We start from the raw sequence: 14334 nt of genomic DNA on the forward strand, positions 1-14334 counted from the left end.
GGTTGCTTACTCTAAGTAGGGGATCTTCATATCCCAATAGAAATACATCCTAGACTTGTTGACTGAAACTGGTAAGCTGGGAAGTAAAACTGCTAATACACCCATAGAGGCTAATCACCAACTTGGAGATGTCCCAAAAAATGGTGCAATGGATAAGGGGTCCTATCAAAGGCCCGTTGGAAGGCTTATTTACCTGTCACATATGAGACCAGACATAACTTATGTTGTGAGTGTGGTAAGTCAATTCATGCATAATTCTAAAGGAATACATCTCAAAGCAGTACACAGGATTCTATAATATTTAAAAGGGCACCGGGCAAAGGAATATTGTTTAGGAAAGGGGAAGAGTTGTCTCTTAAGGCCTATACCGATGCAGGCTATGCAGAGTCAATTGTTGATAGAATATCAACATTAGGGTATTGCACATTTCTAAGGGGTAATCTCGTGACTTGGAGAAGTAAGAAACATAATGTTATAGCTCGATCAAGTGCAAAAGCCGAGTTCAGATCAATGGCCTTAGGAATATGTGAATTACTATAGCTCAAGATAATCTTGGAAGATCTGAAAATCAAGTGGAAGTAACCTATGAGGCTCTATTATGATAATAAGTCAGTTATCAACATTGCTCATAACCTGATATAGCATGATTGGACAAAACATCTTGAAGTTGATAGACACTTCATGAAGGAGAAACTTGATAGCGGTCTTAATTTGCACCCCGTTCATGTCCACTGGTGATCAACTTGCCGACATTCTCACAAAGGGACTTCTTAGCACCGTGTGTCAGAGATTAATGAGCAAGATTGGAATGCAAGACATTCACTCACCATCTTGATGGGGAGTGTTAGAAGATGCAGAGATACAATTCCCTTTCCTAGGAAATCGTATCTTGGTTGATTATATTATAGGCCATTAGACATTTGATTCAGTTTATTCTTTCAATTCTTTGTTTCCTAATTTCGGTACACTTAATTATAGGAAATTAGGTTTAGGAACTTTCCTATTTAGAAATTAGTTTCCTATTCTATTCTTCATCCACCAACTGTATATATCCGGGGAATGCTACCCTAAGAGAATAGATTGGATTACTATTTTACTTTTGAAGAATTATGATTAGTATTTAAGGTATTAGGTAGTAAATACTTTTTTATTTATTAGTTCTAATAAGTAGTCATGTGAGTAGCATGCGACTTTTAATAAAAATATAGATTCCTTAAATTAGATGGAGTCCTTGTGATCAAGGACTAGGATTCCTATGTGATCAAGGACTAGTAACCTAGTATAAATAGTCTTTTAAGAGACTTTGTAGACAGCTGTTTTTATTCTATTTCAACTTTGAGATTTTCTAAAACCCTAATTTTAAAATCTCAGCTCCAGAATTGATCTTACACTATTTTCACCCTATTGTTGCACTTGTATTTTTGCTGATTCTTCCTCCCAGACTGCATCAAGTAGTCTATAATTGAAGCAGAACTGAAAGTTAGATGCCCCAATTGACAAGTTGAGTCTAGATTTCAAAACAAATGAAAATTGTGTATCTTTTTGGTAATTGACCCTTTATTAATAATTTATATTTTCATAAATTTCACATGTTTCAAATATCTGTTATCTTTTCCCTATATTTTTGACATGTTTCCAAATTGTTTCTGTTTCTAAGCTAACTAAAATTGCACAGGGAAATAATAAATTGATCCTTGTTTCAGAAAGGCTGCAGAAATTCAAGAAGGGCTAGGATGACAATGAAAAGACCAAATAAAATGTTTGGAGAACATTCACATACCATGGAAGCAGCTTGTTTGACAAACATTCCAAAAGCTCTATGGTAGACTCAATTTCAACAGTTCCCTGTACCTACATAAGCAGAATGAAATGTCAAAACCAAATATTAGCACTTCCAAAATAACTTGGAGAAGGAAACAGAAAAAAAAAAATTGCATAACAGCAAAAGCAGAAAAATGCGCTATCCTCATTGTTTGTTACAAGGTGTTTTACTTTCACAGTAGACCAACATGGTTCGATTAGTTTAAAGTATATAAAGGACAAAAAGGCAATGCACGCAACTCTTCTCTGTGCTAGAGTTAGGGAATGGTCATTTTTTTATGCAGCCTTTGGCTTTTTTCCACAATTGAATCACAAAGGAGCAACATTTCCATTGCTACCAAGGCTCAACCTCTAAAGTACACACAAAAGTTCAAACAAATTAGTAATACAAGACAGAAAAAAGTTGCCATAACTCCATTCTATACGATGAGGATGGCATGTAACATCCTAACTAATAAGTATGATACTTCATTTTAGGTGCCATCCAGTTCAAACACAAATAGGGCATAGATACATGTAGAACTTTCCAGGATACATGTCAAACCCTCTTAATGATATTTTAATTTTTTTTTACATTATTTGCATTTATGGATACATCAAGCTTTCAGGCAAGGAATAAAAAAACAAAAAATGGTGAAAGGAAAGATGATTAAGCTATATTCTCTCTCTTTTCCTTCATCTCACTCCCCTCTCCATTTCCTTTCCCTACAAAATTATTTTTTTCCCTCATCACCTCCAACCAGCCCAACTTCAGCAGAATTAAAAAAAATGCTGGAGCAAAAATAAAGTTACTTCTTTTTTGTATGTTGAATCATGGTTACTTTATAATTGTTATAGACTGAAAGGTATTTCATGTTACAGTGATATTTTTCAATATAATATATGATCATTATTTTTTATTGAATGCCTTTTCATATTAAAGTAATAGTATTTTTTTAGTATTTTTCGTTATTATGTTAATAAATATAGTTCATGTTTCTTTTTCTTTCCTGACCATCGTAATCCCATATCTTTATCCATTTCTCTGTCTGTATCAGTGTTAGTATGGTTCTGCTTCTTGGCATCCCAGTTAAATGAATAGTGTTACAATCATACAAAAAAGCGTTTCATGTGACAGGCATACCTGATGAGCAGATAATTTGGCAAATATAGTATTCTCTAACCCTTTGACAATTGTCAGCATAGAGTCCAACCCAGTTCTGCCAATCTCAGATATTGCTTCAAGTTTGTGTGACAAAGATATAGTAGAATCATCAGAAGAGATCAAGAAAACAATCTTTTCAACAACAATACCCTTAAAACTCTGTGCCTTGTCAGACTCGTGACATGTATCAACAAATGATCCAATTTCCACCAAGGCCTTCAAGGACAACTTCCACAGAAATGACTTGTTAAAATTCAAAGTGATGACTGACATCAACTGCTTCAAAATATTTTCAAATATGGACTTCGATACAGGTAAGAAGTTTCCGGGTAATGTTGCCAAAATCTGCAAACCTTTAACTGTATCCATGACAAGGGGGAAGGAAGAATCAGTGTACAGAATAGACTGCTATATTTTAATATCATTAATCCAAATATTTAAAAATCATTAAACATGATTAATCACAACAACGGTAAGCTGATTTGACATAATGTTATAATGTTCACAAAAGAATATCTTGAAAGGAGAGCCAAAGGAACAAAAACTTTTTCCCTTCCTTTAGAGGAGGACAACAGAGACAAAACCTAATGGTAAGTGGGATGATATGCTGTTCAGACAAATAAAAAATACAGTTATTGTTAATCAAGGATAATATATATATGCTGATAACACGTTTTGAGCGAAGCCAAAGTAGCTTAGTTAACATATAGATGCTCCACTTCTGATGGACTACACAGAGGCCCATATTAAGAAAGAAGAGGAAAACAGACTATCACAATGCAATGTAAAGTTAAAGTATGTTCAGCTTGTTTTACATGAAAAAGACAAGGCCCATCTAACAACTCAATCTTTTTTTTTTTTTTTTTTTGATGAAATGGTGGTTAACAATACTATGTATCTCATATTAAGGTTTATAAGATATATAATGGTAAACATAAAAATAAAAAAAATAAAAAAAGATAATGCCTGGACAAGATCTAAGTAAAATATACTTAAGGTTAGTATTGAACATCATCAATGAAGCATATTTAGTGAACAGTCTCCCTAATTGTACACCTCATCAACTTTTTATGTTATCGAGCAACAAGAAGCAACTAAATCATATACCAGAAGATACCATATTGCAAGTTGTGGAGACCACAAATACATAATCACAATGGACACAAATGCCATAGAAGGGCCATGTTTTTTGGCAGGCCTGGCCTCTCACACAAACTTAGCAAGTACAGAACAAAGAAGGGAAACTTTCCCATATAAGTATGATCTCAGACAAATCAACTATACATGCTGGAGATGCCATATCAGTGAGACACCTCATTCATGACATATCTGAAAAATAAAATCATATTCCTCTAACATGTCAGTCATGTAATGACTTCATAAAATCAATCATTTAGACTGGCATGCCAAGTGGGAAAAAAAATGCTGCTGCCAAACTTGCTGAGTTAAAAAGACTTGTATGTGTAATCCTTGTGAATTCTATTGCCCAAGCTTCTCAAGGGAAGAAAATCCATAAACAAACATAACAAAATAAAAAAATAGAATAAAATTATTATAGAGTAGTCAATCAGATGTGATCAACAATTCAATATAGGGACCATATCATCAATTTGATGTGCTAGACAAAACTTTTACCTCCAGAGCGGATATATGCATTCTGGGATTCTTTGTCTGTGTTGATCATTAAGGCACAACTGAATGATTTGATTAATGAGGCACAAAAGCCCTGAAGCATGCAGCACCATCTCTCATTTGGAGACACAGTAATTGAATTAAGTTCTTTAGAGCTAACAACCAAATGTTTACATGCATCAAGGAGTTCAATGCATAGAAATAAGGCTCCATAGTTAAGATTTTCAAAAAATTCATAATCTCCTTCTTGAGGACTATCCCCAGATGAACCTGAAAGTCCCAAGGCATCCATTAAGGTCTGGAAGAAACTTTCAAACACTCTATTGCAGGAAGCAACAGAAGCTCCAGCAGAAACAGATAAAATTCGACCAACTGCATGTAGTTTATGTTTGTTTTGCATTGGAATATCAACATACTTCTTAAAACTAGAAATAGACTTGATAGTTGAGTTTATTTCTTCGTCACCAACAATCAAACTTGAGAACAAACCATCATCTTGCTGAACAACCTTCTGCAAAAGTTTATGAGCTTCACTCACAATTTGATTCTCCTGAAAACCAACACCATCAAACGTTTCCGACTCCACAGATGAAGTAGGTTGTAATGAGTATTGAATTGTCTCTTTTAATAAAGGCCAAAGAGCAGCAATATGCTTAGCCATTCTTTCTGATCCATACTTCATGCTACAATAGCTAAGATATCTCAAAGACTCAACCTGCAGGGACAGAAACTCGTAGGAGGAATGGATGCACATACTAATAGTTACACAAGCATAAGAATAGAGATGCACTTAGCTTACTAACCTTTGCTGATGGCAGAGAAGAAGAAAGTTTTTCAAGAAGCAACGGGATGGCAAAGGGTTCAAAAAGAGGTGTAGAAGCAAAAGCCAGCTGTAGGTGGAATGCAAAACAGGCTTAGCTTAAAAACTTGAGCAGGAAAAATGTAACTTTCAAGCAGGCATGATGCCCAAAAAAAAAAAAAAAAATCATTGGCATGGATAAATCAATCAGAAAGAAAGAGCATTGTATTCTTTGTAAAATGTACATTTGAACATGTAATTCAACGGAATCTAGAGAAAGTAAGATCATTCATTTCAAAATGATTCACCGAGTAAACCACTGTAAACAAGTTACTTCAGCATGGATTTACTCAGCTAAAAAGACCACATTAAGTAACCAACAAGTTGCTATTTTTTAAATCTGATTGGAATTTTTTATTTCTTTTTCAATCTGTTTGGAAAGTTTAACCAAATATTGAATATGTTGCATTGCATATCCAATGTTATGAAGAAACGTTTGAAACAAATTGTTGTAAGAAACAAAGGCATTAGTAAACCACTGTAAATAGCACATTGTTTTTGTGCCAAGCACATAATATTTTTACTCAAAAAGCACAAAAAGGGGTATAAACTTAGAGAAAAAGGGCACAAAAACCTGTATTAACCCTAACCCATGCAGGTATCATAGATGATAGGGAACAGAGATGGTAATTTATTGTCATTTTAATGAAGAATTTATTTCTTGGAATGTAAGACAATTAAATGACCCACAACAAAAGGCTATTTGTTAAGAATTTAGTTAGGAAGTGGAAAAGGGAGTTCAATTTGTCTTCAAGAAACAAAATAAGCATTTGGGTGAAGATTAGGTTGATTGGGCCACCCTTGAACCTAGGGGGTCAATAGGAGGGATTGCCTTTGAGATGTTGGAGTACTCAAAAGATTAACCAAAATGCAGGCTCTTTTACTGATTCTTCTTATTCAATGAAAGATCAATAGAAGTATGTGGAAGATCATTTCTCTAGTAGTTTTTGGGTTTATGGACTCCATGAAGATGAGGATAGATTATTATGCAGGTCAAAGTTTTCTATAGCTTTGATGGTATAACCCTTGGCATTTGGAGGTGATCTTAATGTAATTATTTACCCTCATGGAAGATAAAGATGCAAGGGTTTCCGTAAGGCTATGAAAGTTTCTCTTATGGTAAACGAGGAGCTTATGGATCTTCATTTTGTGGGTGATAATTCTTTGGGTGGAATCTGCATTCATAAGTTCCTATTTCACACATTGACTCCTTTCTAATCTCTTGGGATTGGGAAAACCTGTACCCAAGTTTTCTCAATTATGTTGGGCTGTAATCATATCTGATCATTCCCCAGTTTACTTGATTTGGGGCGCATTACATTGTGTCATACACCTTTTGGATCTGAAGGTATCTCTGATATGCGGTGGAATATGGATGTTAGGGGGAATATTAATTTGAGAATTGTATCTCTAATGGAAGAAATTAAGAAATTTGATTTCAAGGAAGGGTTTCCTTACCTTTTGAAGAGAAACTTTCAAGAATTTTGGTTGGCAAGGACTAAAAATGCTCTAACCTCAAAAGAAGTTAGTCAAAGGCAAAAATCTAGACTGATCTATTATTTTACTTTCATAGAAGGAGACAAAATACTAATTCTTTCATAGAACTGGAAAAAAATTCTCTTAGGAAAGCAAATTTTATTAGCAAACTTGAGGTAAGAGATTTGGAAATTGCTAAGGAGGTTTTTATATTTTGACTCTTTTAGTCATCCATATTCAGAAGAAGAAGACCAGAGAGCATCATTGCCTGGTTTAGAATTTAAAAGGTTGTCAAAAGTTTTGAGGTATTAGATGGAAAGTCCTTTCTTGATCAAGGAGGCACTAAAAGAGTTGAATGGGGAGAAAACCCCCAGCTGATACGGACTTTTTTTTCCCCAACCATTGTTGGGTTACAGTGGAATTTGAGTTTTTAGTATCATGAATCTGTTTAAAAAAAAAAACTTGAGCACTTCATTCATTGCTCTTATCCCTAAGAAAAGTGAGATTGAAGAGCTATAGAGTTCATCCCTGTAGGTTGGACTGGAAGCATTTATAGAATCATAGGTAAAATGCATTCAGAAAGGTCGAGATCAGTTATTCATTTAGTAGTTTCTGATTCTAAAAATGTTTTTGCAAGGTTGGCAAATTTTAGATGTTATGTTGGTGAAATGAATGTGTTGATTCAAGGTTGGTCTGTATATATAGAAATTTTCTAATGATCATATTTGTTGATTTTTTATCATGTAGCATGAATAGGATGGGTTTCAGGGCCAAATGATGTTCTTGGATCAACTTTGGTATTTTGAGTGTCAAATGTTCAGTTAAAGTCAGTGATAGTCCGTAACATTCTGTAAAAGTTCAAGAGGATTGAGGCAAGGGAATCCCTTATCCAGTTTCCATAGCTTAATAGTTATGGAGGCATTTAGCCAATTTATTTGCAGAGCTGAGAATTTGGTAAATGTATGGCTTTAAGTAGAAGATAAAGATGGTATTAGTTGAATGTTTTGCATATACTTTCTGCCAATGATTTTTTTTTTTTTTTTTTTCTAATGCTAATGAAAGCAAAGTATATTCTATGACCATTGTCTTACCATATTTCCAAGGCTTTATTGGACCTTAGGATTAATTTTTCTAAAAAGGGAATCATCTTTGTGGGTGAGGTTAATGACATTCTTACAATATCAAATTCAGAAAACTGAAGATAACTTAAAAAAAAAAAAAAATCAATTTACAACTCTAGCTAAATAACCAAAACATATTTTGCTATCTATTTCTTATCAACATACCAATACACAACCGTTTCCCTAGTGTTGGAAAGAATACCCTAACATTTAATTTAAAGTTCATATAGGAGTTAATCAAACACCATAATTGCTAACCTTGTCCATAAAGATTTTGGTAAACAACTGTGGTAAGTCTCGTGCAAATGTAAGTAGAAAATCTCACTAACCAACAAGGAAAAAGAAAAGGTAACTATCTCATTGAAAATGACTGGGATTAAATTACATACCATAAGTGACGTTGATAGCTCATCCCTATTCACATCGACGTCTTCACCATTAGGCTAGTTAAAGTGGGGGAAGGGGGGTTAGACAAAAATAGCGAAGTGTAAGCTTATAAACGAAAAGGCCATGTACTCCAATCTTTCCTCGCCATAAAGAAAAAGATCCGCTATGCAATATCATTCAAATGATGTAAGCATGAACGACATCCCAATACTTAAATTGTGCTTAATATCATACAAATATTAGGCATATTACAAATTATAATTTATAAAATTTTAAGAATAAACAACTTCAAGGATACATGCATAATGAACAAGTTCAGCAATAAAGGTTGTTTGCAACAATGACGAATCTACTCTTCCCTGTTGACATTCTTTGTGCATATCTATAGGAAAATCCCTATAATTGCTGGAGTTAAAATGATTTTAACTGCTAGAATCTGGAAATCACCTTGATGTGAAACCACCTACTAAGTTACATACAGAAGCAAGAATACGTATACATTACAGAGCTAGTGAGCTTTTTCCAAGTCAATTCTAGGTAATAAAAAAATTGTCAATCAACATGACATTAACCTTCTGTAGACTTTCTCAAACTGCTTCCAGTTATGAAGTGACTCACATTCAACACAGTTCAAAACTTTAAAGAACGCAGCTCAGATTAACTTTTGCAATAAACAATTCTTAAATTCCATGAATAAGTGAAAATATAAAATAAATCAAACCATCTTACAACTTAGCATTATTCATAAAGTTTTTGCAAGGAAATTCTTTAACTTCAAAGACAAATTCACACAAAATCTAACCTAAATTTCCTGATGCTTAGCACTTCATCGTTGTTGGCAGCTTTAGCTTCTACCAAGTTCCAAAGTCAAGTGCACTCCAGGTAACGAAAATGAAACCTGAAACCCAAATAGTGGGATGCAGTGAGTTGAACCATTAATTTTCTTTCCTTGACTGGTGTGACTTAAACTCCATCTGTGGATTCCTATAATAGACTGTCCCAATCCCAGATAAAGTAGGGTTGTGTTAGGCAATGTAAAACTCGTCGGCCAAATACATATTTTAACCCCTATACTTGTACGTTTTTTTTTTCATTTAAACACTTGAACCTTTTGTTGTTTCAAAGACATCCCTAAACTATGCAATTTTGAAATCAATTGCACCCCTGAACTTTTTGTTACTTCAATTTGTAGAAAGGGAGAAAGGGAAGTGGTGTTCCCACACACTTTATTGATATGAATCAGAAATATTTATACAAGAAGTTTCTTAAGAATCCTCCCAAGAATTCTCCTAAAATTTAGGACTAGATTACAACCCCATTATCTAGGATTAGATGTTATTCTACTAGATTACAACACTAAAAGATAATACGAAGATAATCTAAGAAATAATACAAAATATTACAAAGCAAAATAAATAAGCAAAATATCAAAATAAATAGAAAGATGATAATGGATGCGTCTCTTGGAATCTTCAAGGCCCGATCTAGTCTTATTTTATTTCTTCAACACTCCCCCTCAAGCTAGAGAATGTATGTCTCACATTCCTAGCTTGCCTACTAGATCTTCAAATCTTCTTACCGGCAATCCCCTGGTCAATATGTCTGCAATTTGTTCCTCAAATGGAACATATGGTAGATGAATGAGGCATACTTCCAACTTTTCCTTTATGAAGTGTTGGTCTATCTCAACATGCTTGGTACGGTCATGTTGAACTAGATTATGGGCTAAACTGATTGCAGATTGGTTATCACACCAAAACTCAATTGTGCCTTGGATTGGAACCCTTAGATCTTCGAGGATAATTTTCAGCCATAAGATTTCACATAGGTTAATAGCTATAGCCCTAAACTCCGCCTCAGCACTTGATCTCGCCACGACACTTTGCTTCTTACTTCTCTAGGACACAAGATTTCCTCCTAAGAACACACAAAAACTACTTATAGATCTTCTATCATTTACACTCCCTTCATAAGTGCAGTGAAAAATGAGCTAGGGCCATTTTAATAGTGCTTGGATATGGTGTTAAATCTGCAAAAGTTCTCATCTTTTCATGGATAGATGGAAGTTTAGAAATGTTGAGACATTGACAGGAAAATCTATGGGCATGATGTACTCAAGGAATATTAAAATTATGCGCCTCTAGGAGACAATATGGATTGGAGATAAAGCTAAAAGGTTGATAGACTTGGATGTAAACTTGGGTACTCTAAAGTAAAGATGAGACTATGGATATTATTGTAGATAAAGTTGTTTTAGGAGATGAGGCTATGAATATTGTTAGTACATATGAACCACAAATTGCAATAGTAGAAGAGATAAAGACAAAATTTTGGGAAGATTTAGAGGGGTTGGTACAAGAAATACCTAAAAGAGAGAAAAAATCATTACAAGAGATAACTTAAATAGCCATTTGTGTAGAGAAGGGAAAGGTATAAAGATGTACACAAAGATTATGGATTTGGGAAAAAAAAATAATGAGGGTAAAGCTATTTTTTATTTTGTCACGGCATATGATCTCATAATAACCAACACTAGGTTTAAGAAATAGGAAGCAACAATTCATCACATATAAAAGTGGCTTAACAACTACCCAAATAGAGTACTTTCTTATAAGACAAGAGGACCAGTTATGTTGTCAGGATTCTGAAGTTATACCAATAGAATGGTTGACCACTCACCATAGACTTATGGTCATTGGCATCCATATCAAAAAGATAGAAGACAAAAAAGGATACAAAGTGAAGCACAAAAATTAGATAACGGGACCTAAAAGGTGAAAAAAAAAGCTATTTTCAAGGAAAGATTTTGTTATAAAAGAGATTGGACATTAGATTGAGAGGCTACCAAACACGAATCGAAATGGCTGCTATTATTTGAAATAAAGCTAAAATAGACAAGTAGAAAAAGAGTAATTTAGGTGGTGTTCTCTTCGTGTTTCAGTTTTCAATTTTGAGTTTTGAATTCATTTTCAGTTTTGTGTTTTGAGTGTCTATTTTGAGATTTTTGAAAACGTGTTCTTTTTGTCATTTTGAAAAACTGTTTCTTAAAACAAAAAACTAGAAAACGCGTTTGCTTTGAAATTTTGAAAAACATCATTTTGTAATATTTTATTCAATAAATTTAATTTAAAATAAATTATAAACAATTATTAATAAATTATAAATTAATAAAAAAAATATATTACATATCATATTACACATTCGTATTCAAATAAAACAAAACAAAACAAAACAAAAATCAAATAAAAAAAGAATTCAAAACAAAGAACACAGAATGGATGGGGTCTCGCACAGAGGGGAGGCGATGATGGTGGACGCGAGATGCAAGGGGAGCGACAGTGGGGGGTAGACGGGGACTCTCTCGGCCGGTGGCGGGCGCGGTCGACGGCGGTGGTCGCGGTGGTAGTGGCTGATGCGGTCGACGGCGGTGGCGGAGACGGTGCTCTGTTTTTGGGTTTGCGATTTTTGGGTGTTTTGGAGAGAAGAGAGGAGAGAGAGAGAATGGATGGGATCTACCAGATTTGGGGGGAGAGGGGTGGGTCGATGGCGGCTTTCGGTGGTGGCGGGCTAGGTTGACGGCGGCCTTGGCAGCGACGGAGATGGCACGCGAGGTCGACGGCGGCTCTGGCTGCAACGGAGATGGCGGGCGCAGTGTTTGGCAGAGGTTTGAGAGAGAGACAGAAGAGAAGAGAGGAGAGAGAGAGGAGATTCGAGAATAGAGGTTGGGGCTCGGGGGGGGAGGGGGAGCGTCTGTCACTGCGTGAGAAGAAATGTTGTTTTCCGTGTTTTCATTTTTTACCCGTGTTTTGGCTAACAACAGCCAAAACGAGTTTTTCTTGTTTTGGATTTCCTTTACAAAATTTTTACTTGTTTTCGAAAATGTGTTTTCGAAAATAACAAAGAGAACACGTTTTGAGTGTTTTGAAAAATTGAAAACAGAAAATGGCACGAAAACGACAAAGAGAACAGGGCCTTAGTGTCTATTTACAAGAATAAAGGAAATGCTCAAAAGAGTGGAACTGATAGAGGAATCAAGCTAATTCATATCTTAAAACTTTGACAGAGAGTGATTGGGCAGAGAGTGTTTCATGCTTGGTCGGTTAACAATGGAAGCCATAGATTTGATGGAAAGATATCGATATAAATAAAAGGACTTGCATATGGCATTTATAGATTTAGAAAAAACTCATAGTTCTAAAAGGCGATAGGCGCATTGAGGGGCAAAGGGTCCTAGAGCCTGAGGCGCGCCATTGCAAAACAAGGCGCGCCTTTTAGAAAAAAAAACTCAAAATCTTGCAAAATCATAAACAAATATCAAATTATCAATAATAACACATGCATATCATTTATGATTCATCATCTTCGAATTTTAAACTAACATCATCAAAGTTGATTCATTTATCATGCAAATTCTAAACTAGAAATATCATCAAAGTTCAAACTTAAACAAGTACCAATTATTATGCAAAGTTCTAAACAAACATATAAACACTACAAGTCTACAATCAATAAAGAAGTTGTTGAAGTATGTCCTGATTTCCAAAATGAAACTCGTTATTTGACTTGGCCCGGATAATTTGGGACAAGACACAAATGTGGATTTTTTAGGGAGAGCTGTGGTGGTAGCTAATGGCCCAAGCCCAAAGCCCACCACTACTCGGGGGGGGGGGGAACCCCCCATGGTATGGAGTAGCCCTAGGCAAAGTTGAACTCGATTGTGATCGAGTTTGTTTAATTCTAATTCTAATCAAATAAAACAAGTAAAAAACTCATGAGAGCAGGCTGGAATCGAGAAAAGGGGAAGCTGGAACCGAGAATGGCAGCTAATTTCGATGGGCAACGGGCTGCTTGATAGCTGGTTTCATGAGGTGCGCCTCGCTATGCAAGGCGCGCGCCTCCCGGAAAACACCTTGCCTCGACCCAGTCGAGGCACCGAAAAACTTATGACAAAATTCCTAAAGGAGTCTTATGGAATATCTTAGATAAGCTAGTAGTCCAAATTGCTTATGTACAAGTTATTAAAGGCATATATCATGGAACAGTCGAGGGTGCCTCTCTATCTCTTTGAGGTGTGCGCTAGGCTCTAAGGCATGCACCTCACCTTGAGGCGCAAGGCATTGCACTGTCATGAACCCATAACAGGTTTAAAAGATAATTGGAAGGAATTGGGGGAGTTAGATCGAAAGAAATGGGAGGAAATTAGGGAAGAACAAAACAGAGAGGGAGATTAGGGAGAATCGTAAGAAAGGGAAATTGAGAGAGATTAAAGGGAAATTAGAGGGAGATTGAGAGAATTCAAGAGAGAGAAATGAGAGATTTCATTCAACAATTCAAATATGATTATCCTCCTCCAGCAGTGACTTATTTATAACCTCACAACCATTGCACCCATATGTAATATAATTGTAATCCTAACAAGTATTATATCTTTATTACAATATTGCCCCTCTATTGCTCTTAGTGACATGACAATTCCCCCTGCCTTGAAACATTTCTCGTTCCCAAGAAATGCCAAACCTCCACAGCTTCTAGGATGCTTTTTCCTTCTCTTCCACAGCTTGGATGGAGAAGTTTTGAAAAACCTCTGTATGCATAACAAATTTGCAGTGGTTCTCATGTCCTTTAATATTTCATCACCCTTCACAACAATATCTACAAATGCCTTTAAATACAGCAATGTAGAAATGTCAGATTTAGAAGTTGCTGCAACACAAACTCCAGTCCTCAATCCTCCCTTCAACAGAGGTGACAGAAATCCTAAGCGACTGGTTGTAGCAGGAACGAACAGAGCAGCAGGAGCTTTGTTCTCCACCACAAAACTCTTGGCTTCCTTAGCCCTTTCCCTTAGCTGAAATCTTGTTAGGAATTTATTTGTTGAAGCCATGCTCTCTTGC

The 14334-nt window shown here is 35.4% G+C and overlaps 1 protein-coding gene across 5 annotated transcripts in view; it reads right to left on the bottom strand.

The window, feature by feature from the left end:
* LOC127795046 (MMS19 nucleotide excision repair protein homolog) overlaps window positions 1-14334 on the bottom strand; it is a 94205-nt gene that overhangs the window by 29507 nt on the left and 50364 nt on the right. For all 5 annotated transcript variants that reach the window (XR_008021733.1, XM_052326466.1, XM_052326465.1 and 2 more), the window contains 5 exons: window positions 8443-8496; window positions 5401-5487; window positions 4601-5312; window positions 2945-3324; window positions 1781-1851 (listed from right to left, as the gene is read on the bottom strand). Coding sequence is in view for 4 of the 5 variants with exons in the window: in XM_052326466.1 (XP_052182426.1) it covers window positions 1781-1851; window positions 2945-3324; window positions 4601-5312; window positions 5401-5487; window positions 8443-8496 (1304 nt within the window). In the remaining variant the exon portion in view is untranslated. The remainder of the gene's footprint in view (window positions 1-1780; window positions 1852-2944; window positions 3325-4600; window positions 5313-5400; window positions 5488-8442; window positions 8497-14334) is intronic.

This window comes from Diospyros lotus, chromosome 2 (genome assembly GCF_014633365.1).
Source record: "Diospyros lotus cultivar Yz01 chromosome 2, ASM1463336v1, whole genome shotgun sequence".
Taxonomy (NCBI): Eukaryota; Viridiplantae; Streptophyta; class Magnoliopsida; order Ericales; family Ebenaceae; genus Diospyros; species Diospyros lotus.